We start from the raw sequence: 26,517 nt of genomic DNA on the forward strand, positions 1-26,517 counted from the left end.
ACACACATAATTCTGGGTGATCCACTTTTTTCTGGAGGAACATTTGTCTCGGTTAAATCATGAAGGAAAGCGTGTCTCCTTTCAGTGCTCTTATCCCTGATGCGTCCTGACAGCTGTTTCATCCTCACTGGTGTCCGTCCCGGGCTGCCATTCTTTCAGCTTTGTGTCTCTGGGGTCCAGCCCATTGTAATCGCCGTCCTGCGGTCTGACCGAAAATTGCGAGATGTACAAAATAATTGAAATCCATCGGCATGCGATGTACCAGCGCAATATTGCTCTACGCTGTCATCAGTCCTGATTTTGCGGGGGAAACCAAATGTTGATACCAGATGTTTATGATTTCATTACATGAAACTGCCTTTTTGATTTTTTTTTTTTTTTTTAAAGACTCTTTGTTGGACATATTTCTCTATGGTGAACAAATTATTTATTTTATTTAATATGTATAAAGAAACCCCATTAACTTCTTTTGAAAACAGTTTTTTGACTAACAGCATGACTCCATTAATTGTTCTGCTAAATATGTTAATCATTATAGCTTTAGTATAGTATGGTTCTTTTATGTGTCTAGTCTTTTACCTAACCTTTGCCATTCATTCAGTTTTCTATAGTCAATGTAAAATTGAAGAGGCTGGATGAAACAGGAAGTGACACGCCACCATGAAATCTACAACCGAGAACAAACCTATTCTAAGTGCTATCTTTTACATGTACAGGCCATAATGTATAGGTTTTAACGCAAGATGAAAAACTGCAGTTCTCAGTGGGGTACCCTTGTGCAAACTAAGTGAATTAAAGACTACACTGCATAAATGGTGTTTCCAGAATACACAGGAAACTTTGAGAAGTATAAAAATATTCGCCGCAAGATGCCCTCAACCAGGGTGCCTGCTAAGCACACCCAGTTATCGGCCAAAGTTTCCCTCAAAAGTTTTTGAGGATGACGCCGACCCACAAAAGTTTGACTCCAGCGCAAGGTGTCCTGCCAGGATAAGAGCTTTGCTTTAGCCAGCAGCCCTGACGAGCGGGACTGCAGTGCCCGCGATGCCAGCAGCAGAGGCGGCGCGGCTGCCAAGCCGGAGCGCGAAGCGTCGGGCGAGAGCACCTTCTGTCAGGGCGCCTTTAAAATGCTGAGCACGCAGCTGCTATCCGCCAGGAGCGCTCAGAGGAAGAGCGCGGCGCGGCGCGGCGCGGCGCGGCGCGGATTCAGTCAAATTCAGAGTGCTGCTCCGGGGAACATCGGCTGCATTATTTATTAGCTGCAGATAAGGCAGCCAATCTCTAATAACTCCACCAAAGATGACCCCAAATTCTGTTCAGTCTGCAGTTCCTCAGAATTAGGGTGCCTCACGACGGTCAGGGGACGGGGGGACGGGGGGACGGGACGGGGTGGAAGGGAGTGATGTGAAGTTGCGGGCTCTTTCCACCGTTTGGGAGGTGGGAGAAGGTCAAACCCCCCGCTGAGGCCAGCCTTACAGCGGTGAGGACGACATGAAAGGACTGGGATGATTAAATCATGAGCGCTGAGAGAGGAGCGCCCGCGGGCTCCACGCCGCACGCCGCACGGACACTCCGCCGGGCTCCGACGTCCCCGCGCCCACAGAGGAGGGTCAATGTGCGTTTGCCGCTGCACAATTCCTTCTTTTCTTTCCACTGCAGGTACGGCTCTCTTTACCTACCCCAGGGCTGAACAGCAGTACAATTAATACTGCCGTCTCCTGGCTGTACCTTCATTCACGGCATGGCAGCGGGTTGGCTTGGCGGCATGGGCCACGATGCACGTTTCGCACTGTGATGCTGTGCAAATGCAACGTAGCGCAACGCACAGGACGGCGTGCCGAGCTCCGAGCTACGGAACAAGAGCCCAGCCTGAAGCGTGAAGCACCCTCAACGCCGCCACCGCCGCCTCCCCCCTCCCCCCCCATCGCCCGAAAAAGAGGGAGGAAAATGAGTTTCCCAGCGCGGGGAAGGGGGTTCGGGGCAGGGCCGGGCCGTTTGAAGTGTGAATGTTTGGGAAGGGAACTGCAGGGCTGCAGGCCTGAGTAATGAAGGGCCTGGTTTGAGGACCCGCCCCTTGGCTGAACCTGGAGTCACTCCCGGGCCTGTGGCTGGAGTAATTAGACAGCCCGGGCTGGAGGGGCCCTCTCAGAGCCAGCCCTCAGCACACCCACAGGACCCTCTCAGCACCGAGGCGCTTTCTGCGCAGGAAAGGCTATCATTTCACAAGTATATTTTGGAAATCACTTCTGGCTGAGTGAGAAAGAGAGGGGGTGGGGGTGGGGAGGTAAGAGGTAGAGAGAAAGGCCTGTATTCAGTCAACACTTGCCCTCAACTTTAGCGTACAAGCGAATGCAAGCCTTTTTTTCCTCACAACCTCAGCTGGTTAAAATTGTTTTAGCGATTGCTGAACTCTGATTGCTGAAGAAAAACATTTTTTTTCCCCCTTTTAATTGTTAAATTAAGGACAGATGTCGATTAAATCCCAGCCAAACAAGCATGAGAAATGAAATGCTGCGCAGTTTTATTTGCGTGGCGCGTTTTACAGAGACACCGTCGTAAAGTCGCTTCACAGGAAAACAGGAAACAGGAAAAATTGGGCAAGACCGAGCCTGAACCCCCAAAAAACTCCCCACTGGGAAGGAGAAACTCCCCAATGGGAATAAATCTTCAGAGGAACCCAGATAGAGAGAAAGAAGCCAGAGAGAAGAAAAGGGGACTATTTCATAAGCCGTGTCATGTTTTTAAATTGTTTGGGTGCAGTGAAACTGAAAAAATACACTGGGTTTGGCAGAAACTCACTCCAACGTATACTAAAATGAGAAACCACAGGCAAAATCTTGCTGAGGGTGAAATGAAAAGTGTATCAATTTACCTGTTAATCTAACCCAGTCTACTAACTGAAGCTTTTTCTCATGAATCCTTAAGATAATTCTAATCCTAGGTACTGTATAAACAATAGACAATGCCTTAATTCAAAACTGTGCCTTTCTTTCAGCCTTTCTCTTAACACTATTAGGCCAGTAACAATTTGCTTAATATTGCACAAAATGTCTGGGAACCAATTTTGTTGTGCCTTTAAAAAAGAAAGAAAAAAAGGTTTAATTCTGACTGAAGTTACCATATTTTCACTGACAGAGCCCTAAATATTTTCTTTTAAGTTGTTACTTAGCAACTGGAGAGAAGTTTCCAACGATGTCATACAGGAAAGAAATTTTGAAAAATCAAATAAAAAAACAGGCATTTACTGGGAATTTTAACATGAAAATATGAACAGTTAATGAAAGAAGGCTCACGTATGGAGTCATGTTGTACTTTGGATGAAAGGATCGTTGCTCTCCTGAGCCCACCAAGTCTAGCAGTAAAACGACTTCAGGGAATACACAGTAAAAACTTGTGCGCTCCCCCCCCCCCTCGCCCCCCCCTTGACATTCTATAACTCTGGAGCCAGCATTCCAGGTTTGATGTTCTTTTGGCAAAGGACGAGAACCCAGAGCCTCGGAGTTGTGTGAGGCAGTGTAATCTGCACGCTGTTCCATTCGCGCTCGGTTCCAGAGGAGGGCGAGAACGTGTTTTCGTTCCCACATTCTCCGCTCTCCGTGAGGAAACGGGAGTGCGTTTATCCCTGGCTGCGGCAGCGAGCAGCGCTACTCACCGACGGTCGTTCCTCCTGCGACGGAAGAGCTTTTTGGTGTGCGCGATTTCGGCTTCAGTCGACAGGGGCGGGAAGACCTGTGGGAACACAACGAGGAGAGGCATCGGTCTGGGCTGTCTGGCGCTCTCACGCTGAGATGCGAAATGGCAGGAAATTACGAGGCCCGATAGCTGTGCAGACGAGCAGCCATGTTCCCTGATGAGCCTGCCAATCAAACTGCCACCTGTTAACCAAGCACACAGATGAAAAGGAACGTCAGAGCAGTCCATTATTCATGAAGTGACAGGGCTCTGAGCGGAGAGAGAGAGAGAGAGAGAGAGAGAGAGAGAGAGAGAGAAACGCACGACTCCCATCATAGAGTCCCTGCAGTTCTGCATCTCTGCTCCGGCAGGCTTTCTGTCACAATAAATAAATATGAAATACAATCAACATCCTGAAGTGCAAACACCAGTGTACCAAGCAGAATTCCCACGTCAGCGAGGAAAGCCATCCATCTTTGAGAAAGAATATTACCTACAAACACAGAGCTGCTCATGAACAAAACTCCCACCTTCACAACTATTGCCTTTTCTTCGATGTTAACAGAGTAGAATGCTCGGCTCAATCATTACAGGAAATGCATGAAGTTAAAAATATACAAGGTCACAGTGTACTGCAATGCACTTCTGGCAAAAATGCTGAGTGTTCAGCTGCCCATAAAGACACAACAGAGAAATAAATCAAAATGTGTTTTCAGGGTGGGAATGAATTAAAATTTTAAAGACATTCACTGTTTCAGCAACAAAGGGGATTCTGGGGGGGTCATCAGCAAATATGAATCAAAGTCAAAAAGAGTAGCATCACCATGCACACCGATTACAAAAAATTAACTGTATTGGACTTCAAAGCACCTGATCAATTTTGCTAATCCCGTTTTGTCACACCCAATGAAAAGGACACCCAACCTTTATTTTTACCAGAGGTTCTGCAACTATAAAAATGCCACAGAGATTTTGCAACACCTAATTTCACAGATACCGCATTTACGCCACAGAATGATTTTATCCAACCTTAATGGACCTTCACTTTTTACCTATCTGTTCTGTCCCTTTTCTGAGTGGCAGTGCAGCCCACATGCAGGGATACTGACTGGCTGTTGGCTTTGTGCTCTCAGAAGAGCGCTGCCAGTTGGCCTGCATCAGGGCCCCTTCTCTGTAGAGCCAGAAGTGCGCTTCTATTCACTCCGACTGAAACAGTCTGCATGTTCCCGCAGTGCCTATTGATCACTGCTCCTCACCTTGAAAAGTACTGGACTCATTCTGACTGGTGTCACACTCAGAGCACACACAAGTCCTGATTTTAGAGTGGATCTATATGTACCTGCACATCAAAATAATCACATGTGAACTACGTAAGAAATAAGTCTAGGGTTAGGCGGCATCCAGGTTTTTACACCACCATACCAGTCCTGAAAAATTCCATAGTATATAGTATACGGTCTTAACAGTAAAAACTGAAAAATGTTGCCAAATTCAGATGTGTCATTTATGTACTGTTCATTATGAACCAAATAGGCATAATTCACAGCATTTGCAGAGCCTATGTCACCATAAATATTTAAAAAGAAGGTTTGTTCTTCCAAAGGTGCTACTCCCTGTAATTTATTAAATTATTTCCTACTGTAGATGGATGACTTGTACAAATGGCCATCTGGTCACTTACAGTATGTCACATTTACGCATTTAACAGATGCTAGCTCCATCCATCTCGCAGACCAGAATCTATCTATATAGCTGGCAAGCTATATCAAAATCCATCTATATAGCTTGCTAGCTCAATTAGGCTTTCACCATATTTGACTGTGCAATTGCCTCTCTCACAAGAGGGAGGATGCCTGCAGCCCAGTGCAACTTTGGACAATGGCTGGAGCTGATAACAATGCTTATTGTATGGAAAAGAATTTGGAATTAGAATATAGAATTTTGCTATTTTATTTCAAATAAGGGACAGCATGTATCCTTGAGGGATGCAAAGCAAAAGGTCAAAGCAGAGGACTGTCCCATATAATGCTGGGTATTTGGGTATCAATGGAGCAAAAAACAAAGCTCACAAACTTTCATTAAAACGTTTATTTGGCTGATGCACAGGTTTAGTGGGATTCGTGCAAAGATTAGAAGTGTGGACTTCCTTAACTGTAACTGAAGTTGGCAGATTAGGCCCACCCCATTTAAATCTTTGGGTTTCTCTTTATACTGTGGTATAAAGCCAGCATACTGCCTAACTGGAGCTGTCACATTTTCTGACAACCACATTTTGGGCCTCTATCTTGTACCTTTACTCCTGTCAAAACCACTAGCCAACAGCATAATGTGTAACATATGAATAGTAATCTGATCCTAAAACATAGTTTGGTGTGTCATCACTATGTCTTGCAGGCATTTGTGCGCAAAATTGTGTATTAGTGGAAGATAGCCAGAGCCCTGGATGAGTTCCTGCAATCAGAACATAATGCTAATGCTTAGCTTTGGGGAAGTGTCTGCGTAGGAGACGAGCCCTTTCCTCCCCGTCATTCCCACACAGGAAATGAAGGATTTGTGGGTAAAAACGGCTGTGACTCACAGCGCTGACGAGGAGGGCCGTGCCAGCAGTGTCACAGTCAAAGAGGAGTCTCGCGCCTGGCGAGCGTCTCCCCGTCACAGCCGCCGCGCAATCCGCTCGGCTGGGCGCCGCAGCGCGAGACGCGCGAGACAAATTACAGACCCCCGTCCCCGGCGTTCATCTGCAGGCAAGGCTGCGCACACAACCTTCCCCTCCCCTTCAGTCTTTACAGAGCAGGGCTGGCAGCCTGCAATTTCCCCAGACAGCGCATGACACGGTCAGACAAAATCAGCAGGAGGAAAAAAAAAAAAGAAATGCAAGTCTTTTGCAGGTGAAGGCGTCCGTTTCAAAGACGTGACATTCAAAAAGTGCTCCGTGCTCTCAAGCGCCTGCGTCCGCCATTAAATCAATCTGAGAGGTGACACTCAAATTCCATGTCTGGCTGTAAACCAGGGGCGCCAGTTGCCTTGGTTACAGATGCACTATTGGCCTATTACCAGTGGGAGGAGATGTACGGGGGGTGGGGGGGGTGGGAGTGGGATGAGGGGAAGAGGGAGGGAGCGACAGGGAAGGCAAAAGAGCTGTTTTCTCAAACAACTCCGGAGCGGCGCGGGGCCGCGGTTATCTCCAGATCGACGGCGTCTGCACAGGAAGCGGAGCGGCACCCTCTCCGCCCCGCCCGCCGGCACACGCCCAGCGTTTGACTGCGCCTCTCTGTCAGCAGGGATCACGTGTGCTGCAGGAGCCGCGCTCCGCTGCCCTCCTGACCCCTGCCTGGGCCTGGGCCTGGGCCTGCCGGTACGGGGCCTGGCTGCGTGCTGTCAGGAGGGACAGTAGGCCACTCTGACACCGCACACATTCATCTGCAGGGTCTAATCTAAAGCCCTTCTGAGCACTGCCCGATTCACCTCAGCACACAGGAAGGGAGACTCACCTAGACTGTGAACATTACCTGCACATATACACACGTACCACTGTGTATATTTATATCTATGCAACCTTTCCTCAGTGACATTAAACCACTATCGACAACTTGCCAATCGGTTTTTGAGAATGATTTTTAAAGTTTTTTTTAAAACCATACAGTAAGAGTGTGTGCAGGTGACCACTGGTTTAAACTGCTGTCAACACTTTGCCATCTCTGAGAATAATTAGAGCTTTTAATCATCTTCACACTGCTGGGCTTCCAGCAAATGGCCTGCTGAACCAATCGCAGCACAGAGCACAAGACAGGGGCCCCACTGTGCTGTCATAAATCATAGCATGTACCACTGACTAATTTTTGGATCCCGCCAAGAATTCATGCTGGTCTATCAAGATGTACATCTCAATTCAATATTCAAGCTGGCACAATCTGCCTCTCAAAAGAAGGGACCAACAACCAGAGATTCATATTAAATTAAATACATCATTAAGCACGTACATCTATTCCTATAGCAGGTCTGACCTTCATGTTCCCGTTTAGTTGTTTTGTACGAATTAGCCTAAAGGACCCCCAGCTCCACAAGCAGAGCCCAGAGCCTCAGAGAAGTTGGCACGGCAAACATTCCCTCCTTCCCTGCCTCCCTCCCTCGTTCCCTCCCTCCCTCTCTGTCTTACTCACTTTTTCCTGGAGGACCCAGCGACTGCAGCTGGGCCGCTCCGATTGGCCGGCGCAGATTGAAGACAGATGTGGACGCGGCCTCAGTGGCGTCTTAATAAGCGCTTCTGACACGCGGCGCCACCCCAGCAGGCAGGCCGAACAGGACTCGGCTCAGAACGCCGCGCGGGACCGCGTGTGCCGCATATCCTGTTTAGGAAATGAGCAGCGCGGCGACGGCGAACGCGCTGTTTTCCAGCCGTATCCCAGCTATCCCTCCGCACAGGCTGCAGCACATCTCTCGCAGTTTCACGGCAGTTTGGAGAGCGCGCCATGGCGGAATATTTTCTCCCCTTCCCTTCAGTCATGGGAAGTGGCGTGTAATCTTCTACTCCCAGTCACACCCAGCCAGTGTGCACTGCATATTACTGAAAAACCATACCTACATGCCATACCTATAGTGAAGAGGTAAGAAGATCAGGTTTCATGAGTGGGAATTAAAATAAATATGCTGATAACCACATCCGATTACTCTTATGATCCTGTTTTATGAGCCATTAACGCTACAACATTCTATATACACCAGTCTTGCAAATGTTGTGCAGTCACAACTAATAGTCCATTGCTCCACTAATAAGTCACATTAGTTCATTACTCTTGAAATGATAAATCTCATCAGTGTCAGACTTTCAGTTTGCTTGCTTTAAGTGAGAGACCGAGAGAGGGAAAGAGAGAGGAGGGAGGGGCAGAGAGAGCAAAAGATTGTTGGTTTAGCTACTGTTGTTTTCCTGAAGGATATCATTAGCAGTAATTCGGTTTTATAATTGTAACCAGATGATAATCTAAACTCTAGCATAATTATTTAGTCATCAAAGCTAGAAAATTCATAAATATTTACATGCTTCCTACTTCAGGGGAAAAAATGCTAGACTTGACTCTTGCAGGAGACTACACAAAATGTTCATGATGGCTCAGTTTCTTCTACGAGGTTGTGTTTATTTATTTTTGTTAATTCGAAAAAGGAAATCAAGTAAAGGACATGAGGAGCCTCAGTGGCTCTGTGTTTAAAATGGCTATCCTGGCTTACCCTGCAGAAAAACTCAATAACTGAATTTATAAATAGTAAAAGAAATAGCAAAACAAAAAACTTCAGTGCTATCTTTTCATTGGTCCAATCGAATTTATTCTCATTCTGAAGTATCTCAAGAATGCAGATTTAAACTAACATAAGATTTACAGAAAGATAAAAGTTAAACCATAATTAATCAGTAAAATCAGCGGTTCTTGTAAAATGGTGTACGTCATTTCACAGAAGTCTGTAAAACAGACTGTTTACTGTGCAGACAGAGAGTCAGCAGGTGTGATAAAGAGTAAAAATGCGCTCAATTGCAAAACATCTAACTGTATCAGCATTATGTGAACCATAGGTTCTCCAGAATACTATTTAATTGTTTTGTCTTGTTGGAAAGCCGATGACAAGGGGAAAAAGTTGGTGCCTTTGGTGGTGGACTGCTGACTAAAGATCTTGATACTGTACCTATGGGTCAGTGCCCAGCCAAAGACAAAGGTTGACCTGGTGTGGTATACTTACAGAGGTAGTGCAAGCAGAATCACTGAAGTACTGTTTTGTCATGATTGTGTCTTTATTTGATGACTTTGTGTTTTGCTTTTATCTTTTGGGTATATAAGGGGAAACGGCGAAACGTGTCAACGCGGACTCCTGCACATATGCCAGAGGCACATCTGCGTCTACCGAGATAGACAGTCATCTGTATACAGCCACACTACTGGGGGACAGCAGTCTCCTCCATCTTTGCATAACTGTTACCACACAGGAAAGGTTAAAACGTTATTTTGGAGTCAGATGATTGAGATAACATTAAATGAATCCCGTTCCAGCAGTAGTACCAGGTAAGATTACACGCGTTCCTTCGCCACTCAGATACTTCCGCTGTTGGGAGTGTCTGATGGGTTTCTCACAGTTGGTGACCTCGATGTGAAAAGTTCTTGTTTCTTACAGTTGGTGACTCCGAAGCTGGTATCAGAGGGGTTTCTTACAATGGTATAGCTAATTTTTCATTTTCTATAATAAAATTAAGTTCAAATTTGCTACCTGAGCATATCTCTGTTCATTTTTTTTTCCACTGACCCCCTGCCCTGACATAAAACAGTGACCGCCCAAAAAATAGCAGGGGGCCAAAATCAATCCTAGATCAAACGCTGCTAATGAAATTTGTTTTTGCGCTGGAGATGTTCTAGCTCAGGACACTGCAGTTTCTATTGTACCCCTCATTGTGTTGCAGGAAAAGAACAGCAGGAAAAGCGGCCTCTGAAAGAAGACCAGCAATGGCCAAGCCAAGAGCGTAGCACGTTCCCCCAGCCAGTGCCCTTTCACCTGGATCTGTACGGCGGTGCGCGCACCGCCGCCTGTGGACGTGACAGTCGGGACGTGCGGAGGCCCGACCAGGAAGCGCACGTACAGCGCTGCGGACGGATCCTCCCCTGCGCCGGGCAGGCTGCATTCCACGGGGTCAGGGGTCGGCGGGAGGGAGCTCTTCGCACACTGACACCGGGGGCCTCGGAGCGAAGAGGGGGACAGAAGAGCGCGGGCTGACAGCCGGGCTTAACAGGGGGAGCCCCGCTCCAACGGGCCGGGGCATCCAGGAGCGATGAGTCACCAATGATGTCATAAAAACAGCAATAATAAAGCTGGGCACATCTCTTGGCTGGTGCCAGAATTCTTCCCTCGCGTCAAAGCAAGTGCCATGAGGCTTGATGGGACCCCATTTCAGGGGCATGATGGTACTCAGGAGCAAGTACATGCATCAAAGCTATACTGAGAAGATTTGCCGTGGTACAGTGCACTTGAAAATGTCATAGATACACTGGTGTTTGACGACTTTTGAGCGCAAATCCACCTTGTTCCATTTTGAAAACCTATTATTTAAAAAAACCTTTATGAAAAGGTCTTAATAACTTTAGGCTTTTGCACGTTTCTGAGGAGAGACTGTTGGGTGCGCATAAATATTAGACACAATGCAGGGTGTCCACAACAGGTCACAAAGGCAAAGGGGAAGCACTCCGTCATTCTCAAGATTCCACTTTCTGTGAGCCTAAAGGAGAACCATACAGGAATTCCTCTGCTGGCTCCTTCAGTGCAGAGAGGCTGCGCCAGTCTACCACGTTCGCAGCCTCCGCGCCACGGCGTACATGGGGGTCTATATAAATTCCATACAATGCGGGGGAAGCAGACAGGACTCTCGATGGAACCGGATCATTACCTCCACTTCCTCAGTTTGATCGCTGGGAGTTGAAAGAACCAGAGAGAAGGAAGCAGAAAGTTGGCCGTTTGAGGGGGCTTCCTTCAACCCCCGCCCCCCCCCCCCCGTTGGATTTAGTACATACACAAAGCATTCTATCCATTGTCCAATCACTGCTTATTTATGCTTTATTGGCTTCCTCCCAATGACATTGAATCAAGCCAAAGAAAATATACCAATTTATCATACAATTTCCAGCTACAGAAATAACTTTCCTTGAAAGCTTCATAATTTGACCAAACGGCAATTTTTCTGAAAAATTATATGACAATGTAATATACTCTGGTTTTCATAAACAAATATCTGTCTTAGGCCTGTATTCAATTTAACAGCTATGTCCGGACTTTAAGAAACAAATTTAAAATAGTATTACTTTTCTCCCTCTCCCTAAAACATTCAGCAGTTGGTGATGTTAAAGAAACGTTTCCTGTAAAAAAAAATTAAAAATGGAACCTTAGCTTGAAATTGTCACATACATTTAAGGACAAAATATATAGCAGTTAGGCCGAACAGAGACTTATAGTTTCCTGGCACAGAAGCAAGTTCAGCTAAGGCTCAAATGCAATGATGCACGAGTTTGAATTTATAAAGTAGAAAGAAATGCCAAGGCTTTTGATAGTTCAGATTACCTCAGACAAACTCAGGTTTTAGAGTTTCAGGAAAGTGGTGAGTGCTATCAGCAGGCAACAGTAAACATAAGCAGCTATGGTTTATGATTGGATGGGATCTGAAACAGCCTGGTGCTAATGAATGATGACAAAGACGAATGAGTGTCAAGAAAAATGTATCCTTTCATTGTGAATATTCTTCCAAGAGATTTATAGGAAATATTTAATGTGAAAATCTACCCTTCAGTCCACTGTGCATGTTGAAACTGTATGCTGAAAATGATAATCCTGTCCAACTCAATCGCAATTTGGAACTATTTTTTTTTCAATTTACTTTAAGCTTTTCAGACATATTGAGGAAGTAAAAAAAAAGAAAAGTCTTATGAATGTCATGATTGCTTTCCTTGCCTGAAAGTTTGAATTCAGCTACTGTAAAAACAGAAGGAACTGGGACAAGGAAGTGATTTATTAAAGATTTATACATCAATGGCTTCCTCTTCGAAGAGTGGCCGATCCTAGCTCAAAAACCCAGGTAGCAACTGCTTATGAATGGCTCAATCGATTAGCTGCTTTCAAGTGGTCAAAGATGACAATGAATCACTTCTTGTTGGCATTAGTTGTACACTAATAAGAAAGGTCTTGTGGGGAAATAATGGGAGAAATCCCGATCAGCCACTACCGAACAGAAACCATGGACAGCTGGAGAAAGTAACTGTCAAAAGGAAATAAGAGACAGGATTTTAGCTTGTTTGATAAAGTCACACTTCAGAAACCCATTTCACTTCGTTGGCTTTAAAGCAGGGTTTAGCCACGCGACGAGCCTGTGTGACAGGTCACAGGGCCGACTGGTTTCACAGGAAGGACGTGCAGGTTTCTCTCCAGTTGCGCCTGGGCGTGAGTGGTACTGCACAGCCGTGTGCGGTGGAGCCGCATGGTGCCACACACACTAAAAAGCACAGGACCGCCACGGTGAATCTGGAATCATTCCTCATTGATATTGACCTTGTGGGTGGTAGTGGTGTAGGAGCGTGGGCATGTCAGATACATTGATTTGTCCTCCGGCACAAGTAGACGTAGGCTTATTCGAGTTTGTGTAAAGTTCACTCTGCTGAAGTGTGGACAACATCACAATTAATCCATCTGTATTGCGGGGTGCTTTAAACCCAGAGTGTTTTTTATGCTCAGCACGAACCGCGGAATACATATATGGAATATTTATATGGTACATGGGAACGCACTGTTCTGCTCCACAGGTCTTTGGGACACATGAATTCTGGGCCGTTGCATAACACTTTGCAGGTACAGCGAATTAATGGCAGAAAGTCTTTCAGGGACTTTCTTCCCTGTCATAACGGGCTTACACGTGTTTTACTGCTTCCCACCGCACCAGAGACTGCGATACACGTCGCGCCTCTCTACACTTGTGCTTCAAAGTGCCATTCATGCAGACTTAATCACAGTAATGGAGGCTGCGCTGAGGCCTGGATGGCATGTCACAGATCACCAGCATTTCTGTGGTCAGAAGCAGCCTGTGATTAAATCTCTACAGGGGGCATGGCAGTCACCTGCATCACAGTTACTCCCAAGTTATTTCAGAAATGTATTCAATGTTTTCAGCACAATGCATTTACGGACACATCACAGAGAGGTCATGGAACACTCAAAGATGCACATGCATTAAGCAAAGGCTCAACAATTGCAAGATCAACAAAGAATTTCCATTGGTTTTTCCATTCGTGTTGAATAAAATATAACCATGAAACCGTGAACATGCTTTACATTCAGAACATTGGAGAATTTTAAATTCATGCAGTACGAATCGATATTCTGAACTTTCTGTTAACTCTCAGAACCTCACAGGCCCAGTGTTGACATACACGTGATGATCTCTGTACTACCCCAAGCTATCAGACCATTCAGAGTGATTATTACCCTCTGTGAATGGTGGCTATAGTACTTTATAATCCAGTCACAGCAACAAGGCAGGGGAGTCCGCCCTCCCTAGTATACATTTATGATAAGTAAAATCATAAATAATCATTTTCATAAATTTTTATAGTGATTATTACCATTTGCACACAAAAAGGCCTTTTATTTATATTTGTAGAAGAAACGCACATTTTAAATAAACTGCAGCTTGGCCATACTTTGTCTTGTTTCTAGGGATGTCATTACTTAACCAACAGATAAGGGACCCAAACAAAACAGCACTGACATCATAAAGCAGAGGGCGAAAGAGAGCAGCCATAGGTGGCGGCATGATGTCATTTATTCTTCTCATGCACCTGACGATGTGGTAATTAAACAATAAACTGGAGATAATTCAGAATGAATGTGACGATATTTGACACATATCTTAAAACAGAGACTCCACTAACCCATGAAATGCTAGTAAGCTAAACTAAATGTCTGTTGTCCAACTACACTACACCTATACAAAAAACCTTCCAAACGGCATCTACTCATTTACTTGGTCTTCTGTTTTGACTTCTGACCCCACTATGGGATAACAGGCCAATAACAGGTAATGATGATGTCATCCTAACACTCAAACAACATCCTTACTCAAAATTTAGCCAAGTGTTTTTGTTTTGTTGAAACAACATAATACGTCAAATACAAAGTGTCAATTACTGGGCAAAACAAAAGCCACTAATATCCCCACTATCAGTAGAGCTATACAGCAGCAGTTAATATATTTACATACCAACTGTTCGCTATGAAATGTTCAGTCAAATTGGCAAAATAAAGAACATCTCTTAAATAAACCAAGAGTTCGCAACGTAAGTCCTGCAGGGATACAGTGGCCATAGTGTCACCCAGGGCAGGGAGAGCAAACCCTCTGGTTCTTCAGGCACTGCGATTTGCCTGCACCAGCTACATAATACTGCACACGTGCGGTATTCTACCACAACCAGTGGATTCTGTTACAAAGCTAGGTTTCTCGCAGTTTGTCAGAAAAAATGAAAAACAGACGTTTCTATCAGGACAAGGAAGGGTGCCAAGAGCCCAATCATAACAGTCCTGGGGCTGGTCAGCTACATGAAAGAGGGCTCATTTTACAGGTAAATCAAATCTTAGGTTTTTGTGGTGTGCTCATTTAACGGTAAAAAATAATAATTGGGCATGCAAGTCAGTACCGTAGATGATATGAAGCATCGTATGGATAAAACCAGAAACTTAAAACAAAGCCGGCAGTGTCTTCAAATTAAATTCACAAATGCACAGCAATAATAATTAATAACTTACAATATATAATAAGCACATTTGTACACAGGTTGCATTTCAATGTGATTTACAGAACAGTAAAACAAATGGAAAACTAATGGAAAAAGTATGTTCTAAAAGTAGATAAGAATTGTAAAAGAAGGTAAAAATATATGGATCATTTTCTATGAAGTTCACGGATACTAGAACAGTCGAAGTGTACAGATGCATGTTGACATTTGCCACCAGAGCACGCAGAAATATGATGATTTCAACTTTTTCTTTCAGGAAAACACACACACATACAGAAGAAAAATGTCCACAGAAATATGGCTGAAGTTGCTGGAGCCATTCCCTCATCCCTCCTCCTCACCCAGTCCGGGTTTGTTTGGCTCCTTGGGCGTACACCCCCCCCCCCCCCCGACACCCCCCCCGAGGATGAGGCGCTGCTCTCTCTCCCTCAGGCGCTGGGTGAAGCCCCTCTCCCCTCTCCCCTGCCTATTACCCAGCTTGTGTTGAGCGTCGCTTGGCAATAGCGGCGCTGATGCTAACACAACCCAGCTTCGCCGTGCTTTTTTTAAACGCTGCGGGGACGGTTTGTTTATAAACGCTTCGTCTCTCCCTCGGCCTAATTAGGCCGCGTACCAGAACTGCTGGGACCACCTCGAATTACCGGCGGATGGCTGCTCCCACGTAGAAGATTCGCTGCCATGACCTTCTAAATTCAATTCGGCCCAGCACACAGGTCACATGCACTCTCTGTCACTCGTCGTTTTGGTGCTTTTTGGCTTTCTTTTTTTTTAAAAAAAACAGCTTATTCAGTGTGTAACGAGCGGACAGATCTGTAACTCTACACGTGACGGAGCGAGCGGAGCAGCCCAGCCAATTGGCACGCGCTGATAACTTTGCGTTCCCTCCTGAAACGCTGCTCCAAGTTTCCCCCGCTGACCTCAGCCCTCCGATTATTTCATTAGGAAAGGTATTCGGGAGAAAGGGAGGGAAAGAGGAACCAGAACGGGCCAACAAAACAGGAAATGTTAGAGAATGTCTTTCCACAGAGCGCTTGAGCTCCAGTATGCCGTCCTTCTCAGCAGTGAGAACTGAGGCAGAGGGACACGAAAGATTTGAATACGACCACCATCACTCCCTCCCCCCACCCACGCCTGATGTTTATGTAACCCTGCCAGCATTATGCAAGTCCAACTGCAGTGTTCAGTCAGAGAGGAATTACAGTTTGGGCCAGATGTATGGCACAAGATATAAAATATAGCAATTACCTCATGAGCCAAGTGTCAGTATAACTACTCTACAGAAAACAAAAGAAAAAAATCTAAACACGACTTTAATGTAAATCTTTCAGCACTGTTTATTGGTAATTAAGATGGGAGCATTGGCTAGATGGTTGACAGGTTCTCCATTTTATGTTACTGAAAATGCATTGCCATGAATCTTCCCAAATGCACGAGTAAAGCAATGAGTCAAACAATATTGCTTGGTAAAGCACTTCACAGATTCTTGAATTTGAACATTCATTGAATTAATTACACTAATTTCATATAGGTGATATTCTGTGAAATGACTTCTTTAAAGATTCTGTCGGCTGAGCTCAGTCGAATCCACAGTGTAGGCTTACTTGCTGTACAAATTGCGGAGGGAATTGATCTGGAACAGCACTACATTTCCTCCTCTGGCATTGGTGCTATAAACTGAGGTTTGGTGAAGGGAAAATTTTTCACTCTGCTGCCACTGATTAAAGCAAAGAACCAAAAGGAGATATAATACTGAGTCTTCTTTTTTTGTTTTCTTTTTTTAAGCAACACCTCAGCCTTGACCGTAGACAGCAAATTCTGTGGGTATTCTGTGTGACATCATGAGCTGCAGCTCTGGTATTCTGCGTGACATCATGAGCTGCCACTCTGGTATTCTCTGTGACATCATGAGCTGTAGCTCTGGCATTCTGTGTGAAGCTGCATAAGCTGCAGAAAAGCAATTGTGAAAAAAAACTAAATAAATATGCTATTCTGTCATCACAAAATACCTTTTGCGATACCTGTTACATGTTCAAGCGCAAAATCCTGGAGTCTATCATTAGCACTGAATTTGGTATTCCAGCAGAAAAAGGCAAAGCACAGTCATAGTAGACAGCACCGTGTTAGAACTGAAGCCCAGTATACAATACGTTTACACAGAAAGCAGGGAACTATCTGCAGGCAGAATATACAGCACAGCAAAAGCCAAAGCCTTCATTTGGCAGTAATCCTGCAGTGGAAGAAGACCTCCGTTCACTCCCCTGTTCTATAACAGCAGGTTGGTCAATAAACCATACCTTATCAAGACACCTTCCAGATGGGAAAAAAGACTACTCAGAGTTATAAATATACTGAATAACTTGGAAAGACTTGAAATGGAGTTGAGATCCTTATGACAAAATGCAAAGGTTCATGATAAATCACTGGCAAATGACAAGCCCACATGAGGTCGCTGCCTCATCAATTCCCCATATCCACATATTAAAGGTCTTCCTCTGACTCCACCCTGTGCAAGATTGCTTCTGTGAGTATACTGTACAAGAATGCAGAATAAATGTGAGGTCACCTGATTGTGTTTGACTGCATGTGTGTGAGTGTACCTGAGCATATTTCTTTTAATGCGTGTGTATGTGAGTTTGAGTGTGTGTGTGTGTGTGTGTGTGTGTGTTTGTGTGTGTCAGACAGTGTGTGTGTATCTGAGTGTGTATGTGTGTGTATATCTGAGTGAGCATGTGTGTGTGTGGGTGAGTGCGTACGTGTGAGTGAGAGAGAGTGTGTGTGTGTATGTGGGTGAGTTCTGGCAGACGGTTCCTCATTCCCAAGGACCCACGTTCCTCAGCGGTCAGTCAGAACTGTGACAATGGCAGGAAAGGGAGTGGGAGGGGGCGGCGCGGCATGCTGACCTCTTTATTGTTATCTAGTGTGTGTGCCTGGGGGGGGGCAGAGTCCCTCTGTCCCGCAGTCTGCCAGCCCCACCAGGACTCCAGCCAACTGCAGACGCACAGTCATGTTTGTCCGGTCCGGGGGGAGGCGGGCGTGGCAGAGCCAGGCTCCCACTGAGACTCCTGCTCTACCGCACGTACGCTCGGGGGCCGAGGAGTCTGACCGCACCGGGGCTCTCCCCCCCAGGCGCCGGACACGCACCCGGCCCAGCCGCCAAACCGTCCGCGCGGCTCACTGACTTCCTTCTTTCTGATAGGCTCCCCCACCCGTGGGTAAGCAGCCAGGGTAACGGTGGAGGGAGGGGGGCGCCCCTTCAACAACCCGAGGCCGGGATTCAAGAATAACTCTGCCGCTTTTTCCAGGGACCGCCGCGGGCCTCTCCGAGGGTCCGGTTGCGGTCGGGAAAGTTTCCAAAGGCTGGAAGCGGCGCGGGGAGAGCCGCTGCGTGTGAGCGGGAGGCTTCCCGTGCCGTCCCAGAGCCGCGTGCCGTCCCTCGTGCGCCGGAGCGGACCGGCTCAGCCGCGCGGCCGTCCCAAACCCGCGGCCCGTCACCAAGACGACGCAATCAAACACCAGCAATCCCCGGCTGCATACGTGCCGGACGACTTCCGGATGAGCGAGCCAAAACGCACGGACAGAGCTCCTGGTCGTTACGGTGCTCTTAGGGAAAAGGGGATGCGCACGCATTATTAGACGGAGTGCTGTTGCCGACACGCTGAACCCCAGGGGCGTTGGTGCGTGTACGCTCCTGCACAAACACACACACACAGACAAAAACATGCCCTAATGGCCGCCGATAACTCACAGGCCGCTGAGGTGTGAGGAGAAGGTAGGAACACAATCAGGGCATGTTCCCTGCATCGCCGAGGAACACAAACAAAGCATGACACACTGTCACCCAACGCCACGCTTTCACCTATATTACATTATTAATACCAGTGATGCGTGCAGTCAAAACTCCCGCAGAAGGCGTCCTCTGTAGCTCTGGGGTGCTTGACAATGCAGGCTAGCATCCTTACATATTTCACATTACAGCCAAACAGCATGATTTCATACTGAAATCGCTGGGTAAATCAACCAAGCAGTCTGCTGTGAAAGAGAATTTTATAAAACTCTAAAATCTAACATCCATATGCATGTACCACAACCTACACTACGTAAATCATATTAAGCTCTGTACTACTGCCATTAGAATTTCAGTAGGACCAGTTCTTATCCTTTAATTTAAGCAATGACGTTTCATCATTCAATTTAGCCCACACACAAAGCCAATAAAGCAGCATTTCTTTTGGGTGTTTTTTTTCATATGAACAGAGCACGAAGGCATCTGTATGAAAATTCTAGGTGTGTATTAAACAAATACAAATCTACATTTGTTCCCCATTTTTCATAAAACATACAGATTTGATTTCTTTTCTGTCTCCAGGCCAGACATTTTGCAAAGGTATTCTTTCTATCTAATGTTAAGTAATAATGGTCACAGAGCAATGCATTGTTTTCCATTTCATTTCATTTCATTTGTTGCTTTACATGCTTTGCTGGATAATTTTTTGGTTAACTGAAAAGGCTAGATCAGTCTGAATCCTGAATCAACTCCGAGTTGGAAACCCTGACTGTATCTTAGGAAGTGACCATAAATGGGCATCCTCTTAACCTTCAGGTAATCTGGGCTCTCTATTTTATGAATGCATCAATAACAGCGCAAATGTTATCAAAATCTAACACAAAATCAACAATCTATCAACAAAATGAAAGTTTTGAAGCAGAACAGTGGCTAGCGGTGTTCAGACGTTGAGTGCTTAGTAACAGTCCTTTTTATCAGTGCAAGGCACCACAAGCTGCGTTAAACTTCCCATCACCTTCTGCAAGAGAACTTGCTCATTCTCTACCACTCCTCAAAGTTCTTAATGCATGTCACCGCCAGAACTGGGCCCGGTAACTCATGGATCAATATTCCTGAAAGCACAGCTCTGATATTTGCAGCCTAAAAGTGCGCTTGTTGAGGATGTGACCACAGGGCAGTTGGCAGAGACAGGCTGTTTTTAGTAAACTGCTATGACTCACAGGGTTCCTTGTGTTTCTTTTCATTTCCTCTAGATGGAAACCCCACTGTTTGGCTTTTCTCTGTATCGATTCGGACAGAACAAGAGGAGGAACGTATCTGTCTGAAAGCACTGGGCCTCTTCACTACACAATTTACACAAGACCTACCATCATGCATGTTTACACCATTTCATCCCATTCTGTTTCTCGTAAAAAATTCATTTCAACTGCCATTTATAATTTTTTTCCCACTTTTGAAACAATCATTTTGTAGTTATATCTGTAGTATAATTTAATTAAATTCTAATTTTACTTTGGACCATAAGTGAATATATGAAACTTCATAATAAAAAGGCTTTACTGGGCTATGAAATGGAATATGAAAGAAATGGTCACATAAAGAAGCCCAGCGTAAGGAAGATACTCACATGTGCCCATCTGTAAAAAATTATCTGATGAAAAACATGTTTTGAATGTACAAAAACACACACAAAGCACTGCCTATAAGTCATTCATTCAAACTAGTGAAATCTAGGCCTGACATTATAAGTATTGATATTGAAATTACATGAAGTTATAAGAAACAATATCGGCTATCTTATCTCACACAAATTAAACAAGCTGTATTCCAAAGTAACGCTACCCAATGTTTCCTAAATTCCTGCCATCCCAATTATGAAAAGGAGTTAGCTTTCTTTTTCACAGACATTCTACTTACATATATGCATGGATTTACACGTACAGTGTATGCAAGGGTATGCATATATGCGCATGTGAGCACGCACACACACACGGACCCCAGGAAGACTAGCTGACGCCATGGCGTTAGCTAACGGGGATCCTAATAAACAACAATTAATACGCACACACAGACACACACGTAATTTACATGGTATTTATGATCCGTATTCATCTCTAATACCATGTCATGAATTCAGAAGTCCTTTCGTTCCCCGTCTAAACCGATATTACAGACAAGCGGAAGAGAGGGAAGAGGGGGGCGGGGGTTTCCAGCATTCCGCGGCCGCCGCCGCGCCGTCCCCCAGGGAGGACTCTTGGCCGGGAAGGCCTCCGTTTGTAGAGAGGAAGCTGCTTTTCACCGCGAGCTTCCTGCCTCTCTCAGGTACGTCCCAGCCAAGGCGCCTGCTGCGCCACCGGGGGCCGAGTGGAAGTGTCAGAACCGTTGCCGGAATAGCTGACGGGTGACACGTCGCGATGCGTCACGGAAGCCGCTGTCCGTCCGCCATCCGGCGCCTGGGATTCCACATCAAAACATACAGGCGTGTGCTTTTAATACCACCGGCTCCGACACGTGCTATTGTTAGCACTCCATTATGACTTCTCCCCCCGAGGCTATCTACCTGTTCATCTATCCACAGACATGTACACGTGTGCACGCACACGCACACAGAAACAGAAACACACACGCACGTACAAAGAATTTTTTTCTTTTTTTACCCATTCCTGAAACGGTGGAAGAGTGGAAAAGAATTCATCTAAACATCTGGTGAGAAAAGATGGCGGCAGAGTGGAGTCCACACGGCGCCTTACTCGCGAGCGCTGCCTCGCAGCCGAGCCCAAATGCCCCGCAGTGTTCTGCAGTGGCGGGCCCGAGCCCTCAGCTGGCCCGAGCCCTTAGCTGGCCCGAGCCCTTAGCTGGCCCGAGCCCTTAGCTGGCCCGAGCCCTTAGCTGGCCCGGCCGTACTGCACTGAGCTCAGCTGAGGACAGGAGGAGGCTGCGTGGAGTCACGCTAATGAGGCTCTGGCGGTAACGGCTCTTCACAGCTCACTCCGCTGAGCGGCATGGCACTTGCGTGGCTGACGAGCGCGCTGGAGCGCGTTCAACACACGGGCCACATGCGTGGCTCCGCCTCCTCCGTCTGATCTGTCCATCTTTACAGAGACAGGCCAGGGAATCGTGAAAGCCTTATTTATTTCCACTCATGACAGTGTCATCTCCTTGGGAAAACAAACTAATTTTGAATAAAGACATGACACAGCGATGCCACATTCTTTACAAACGACCTGGCTGAGAACTAAGTATCGAGGTTGCTTGTTCTCTGAGGGAATGCTGGTAACACCTCTACCAACATTCTCCTTAAATAACGGGATGAATAACTCACTTAAAATGCTAAAAAGAAGTTAAAGTACACACAGTGTAACCACAGTTTTCATTTGAACGTGTATACATAAAATTACACAACTGGGAAAAAATGATAAATTGTCACTGTGAAACTATAATTTGTAGATGACACACAGTTTCTTGTGACACAATGAGCTGCAGCTGCAGCGAGGACCCCAGCTCCATCTCTCAGCCCGGTGCAGTACTCACTACAGCAGAATTATACTGGTGCAGCTCAGGAGGACGTTATGCAACAAAACATCCACAAGGGAGTGCCAATTCACATTATTTGCCTTTAAAACCACTTCTTCACAGGTTTTACTTTTGTTTTGAATATGAACAGATTCATTTCAAATACACGCTTATATTCAACAAGCATGGATTCATATTTTTGCACATATTACTTATATGAAACAATTACACTAATGCGCTACACTCTCAACTAGCAGCATAACAAAATTCATCAACCCTGAAAATCAAAAGTCATGTATCAACATAATAGCAAGCAGCCTGAATTAAACATGATGGATGACTTTAGTGGTTGTTCTACTGTAAAGAAATCCAATTTACTTTCAATACCTACTACAGCTGCGGGATCCAAATAAAGGCACTTAATCTGTTTAAGGTTAAAACGAACCCCTCTCTGATTAGTCCAGCACCTTACTGCAATAAGGTCTGATTTATTTGCTGAGATCCAACACTGGAAGTAAGAGGCTCTTGCATCTGCAAACCTAGGGTTTCCATTGATTGTTCAGTTACTACTATAATCTTGGCTTTCTGTGCACTTTGTTTAAGTCCATGCACTAGAACAGTGCCCAGCAGCCTCCATTGAATGAGGCCAAGCTAAGAAAAATTAAATAAATGCCCCTCACAACAGCCAAGTCATCCATCCCAGGTACCAGAATTTTCAGGGCACACATTTTCTTGTTTCTTGGATTTTTCAGTCTTTAATAACTTTATTGTTTGCTGAATTAAAAAAAAGAAAAAGTTGAGTCTGATTTGATCGAATTGCACACACTTGCTTAGAGTGGGAGAAGTGTGTTTGATTCAGTCCTGGGAAAGAGCTATTGTGTGTGTAAAACAGCACAGCAGACGCTAACTACAGCTGGCAGAGCTGCCATCATTAACTACAAAAAAAACATGTGGCCCAACTTAAAAGTGAACGTACAAAAAATGTTGAAGCTGGCAAACAAAAAAAAAAAAAAAAAAAAGAAGCCTGTGAGATACTGTATAATTTCCATAAGTTACAACACGGCACCGCAAAACATGTGGGGACACCTGGACTGCAGCAACAACCTACCATCCGCTCGCGTTTTATACGCAACAAGCCGCCAGACATTTGGTTAACTAATGATCACCACCTTGGATTAATTCGCTCGCGTACTTACTCTGAAACCCACAGCCTGGCAGAAAGAGTGTGAAATAAAGGGATCTGCAGTCTAATGAGTGTTAAAAGGAGAATGGAGGAGAGCAGAGTGGGGCTGTCAGCAGGGAGGGCTCTCACAAGACAAACAGCCCCCCCCCCCACCACCGGCGCTCCCTCTCTCCCCCCTCCCAAAACGAGCGCTGAGCAGGTAGAAGGCCAGGTTCTGCTCCCCTGTAGTTCCCCTCGCTCACAGGCAAGCCCCCCATTCACCCTCACTGAGCACGAGAGCCTCAGTGCTCTGCAAAACAACAACATACCTACACTATACTATACTCATGCAGCCAAATAATTACCTACAAGATCAGTATTACCATTTATCATAGTGCTCATAATATGTCAGCAATGACCTGGGACAAAACAGACATGGTGCCAAATGACAACCTGTAAGTAAAACTGCACTATAGTATGTCCCATTCAAGGAAAATACAATGGAACACAGACAGCATCATCTCATAAGCAAGAATACACAGATGCAGCTTTTATATATAACCTCTGAAAAACATCAGAAGTTCCCTGGTAGTGGCTAAGCAAATACTACGCAGAGCAAATTAACATGCCATACTATGTTTCTCCACCAGATGTCATTGTTTAACCACAGCTTGTAAAATTACAACATTAATATTCCTAGCAATGTGGTTGTAAGTGCAGTCTCATATAGAAACTGATTTAAGCACTGAAGTCGGTTATGAGTCGGTTATGACTTTTTCTAGATAGCAACACATGGAGAAAACATATCCTGACATTTGCAATATGGGATTATATTCCAGTTAGAAAACTGATAAACCAGTCCCTCTCAAATTGGAATGCTCAACCTTATCCATCAGCGCTCACTGCCACAACCTCCACTATTGATTCGGGAAAGCGCAGACCAGCACCTCCTCTCCTCTGAAGCACGTGATGCAGGCCACCGCTTATCACACTGCAGTCTGCAAGCTGAGCACACAGACAGGAGCCGGAGGAAGACTCTCCGAGTGCAGCATAACAGATGGACTAATGGGCACCCTACTGAACACAGGGCATCACGATAAGACACTGTCGACCCAGCTGACTGACCGCCACACCCCAGGGAGAAAACGAGCCGAACGTGAGCCGCTGTTTGCGCTGCCATCTAATACAGCCGGATTGGATAGCAGACCACGGGCATCCATGAGCTAAAACAGACCACGGACATCCATGAGCTAAAACAGACCACGGGCATCCATGAGCTAAAACAGACCACGGGCATCCATGAGCTAAAACAGACCACGGGCATCCATGAGCTAAAACAGACCACGGGCATCCATGAGCTAAAACAGACCACGGGCATCCATGAGCTAAAACAGACCACGGGCATCCATGAGCTAAAACAGACCACGGGCATCCATCAGCTAAAACAGACCACGGGCATCCATGAGCTAAAACAGACCACGGGCATCCATGAGCTAAAACAGACCACAGACATCCATGAGCTAAAACAGACCACGGGCATCCATGAGCTAAAACAGACCACGGGCATCCATGAGCTAAAACAGACCACGGGCATCCATGAGCTAAAACAGACCACGGGCATCCATGAGCTAAAACAGACCACGGGCATCCATGAGCTAAAACAGACCACGGGCATCCATGAGCTAAAACAGACCACGGGCATCCATCAGCTAAAACAGACCCCGGGCATCCATGAGCTAAAACAGACCACAGACATCCATGAGCTAAAACAGACCACGGGCATCCATGAGCTAAAACAGACCACGGGCATCCATGAGCTAAAACAGACCACGGGCATCCATGAGCTAAAACAGTGCTCTCATAGGATTGGTAACCAAACAGTCCCCCTGAAAATAAATTGTATAGCCTACATCTATTAAAAAAATGTTTCTTTAGAAAATACTGAAAAAGTCAATATTTTATAAATCAATATTCAAAAATCTAAAATCCACAAATGTCAGGTTGTAGGGTGGAAGTCACAGCTTAAATACAGATACTGACATACAGTATGAGTGACCACAGCAGTACAGTACCCCTCGTTCCACTAGAGGGGGCTCTTCGCTAAATTTAGATTTTTCCAACCAAAAACAGAAAATGGTCAGATATTTTATTTCTGTCAATTTGTGCAGTTTGTAAGGACTCTCAAAATCAAATAACAATCGGATAATAAATATTGAAAACCCCCCAAAAAAGTAAAATATAACAAACGGTCCTTGAAAGTAGAGGTGTAGTGAGCAGAAGTACTGTGAAACTAAAAATCTCATTAAACATGGGTGCATAAGCAAGCGGGGAGAAGGTATTATATTCTCATCATCATGCTCACAGTTATATAGTTACAAAAGCAGCCCTGCTGTTCTTGCTCCTGGCAAGCAATAGAATATAGTGTTTAAGTCTCAACCACCACAAATAGGCCTAAGTGACTGGACTTGGGAAGTGGTTTGAAACAAAAGGATTTCCCACAGAAGAAAACTTTTAAAATCTTGTCTTTTATTAAGAAAACAATAACACAACCTTTCTCCAAATGACGCATTTCATATACGCTGATTGTAAATTTTTTTTAATACTTTTTCAATTTTATCCTGATTTATGATGTTGTTAAAAACTATACAACCGATATCGCGTCATCAAGCTCTCGCTAGCCAACTTTGAGAATGCTGCAGAGAGCTCAATGACGTAAGCGTCTGTTGTGTAGTTTTTTAATGATACCGTAAATCAGATGATAACATTTTAAAAGTGTAAATTTTTACAATCAACTGATAAGCGAAACACGTTGTTTGGAGAAAGAGGTTATGTAACTGCTTGCTCATGAAAAGATATGACTTTTAAAGTTTTCCTGAACAGGAAATCCCATTGTTTCAAACCACTTCCTAAGTCCAGTCACTTTTTTTGCAGTGGGCGGGACTTTAAGCACACTACGCTATAGCAACAAGTACTTGTTAGCAATAAGCAAATATTGACCAATAGTCAGTGAAATCCACGGTGATGAAAGGCGGGGCATACCATCTTTCTCTTGTTCTGATAGGAAGAAAGGACTCTGCAACTCC

General features: G+C 45.2%; 1 protein-coding gene across 5 annotated transcripts in view; it reads right to left on the bottom strand.

The window, feature by feature from the left end:
* Positions 1–26,517, bottom strand: part of ctif (CBP80/20-dependent translation initiation factor) — a 109,054-nt gene that overhangs the window by 50,062 nt on the left and 32,475 nt on the right. For all 5 annotated transcript variants that reach the window (XM_064308959.1, XM_064308961.1, XM_064308962.1 and 2 more), the window contains one exon: positions 3,653–3,729. In XM_064308959.1, coding sequence (XP_064165029.1) covers positions 3,653–3,729 — 77 coding nt within the window. The remainder of the gene's footprint in view (positions 1–3,652; positions 3,730–26,517) is intronic.

This window comes from Anguilla rostrata, chromosome 14 (assembly GCF_018555375.3).
Source record: "Anguilla rostrata isolate EN2019 chromosome 14, ASM1855537v3, whole genome shotgun sequence".
Taxonomy (NCBI): domain Eukaryota; kingdom Metazoa; phylum Chordata; class Actinopteri; order Anguilliformes; family Anguillidae; genus Anguilla; species Anguilla rostrata.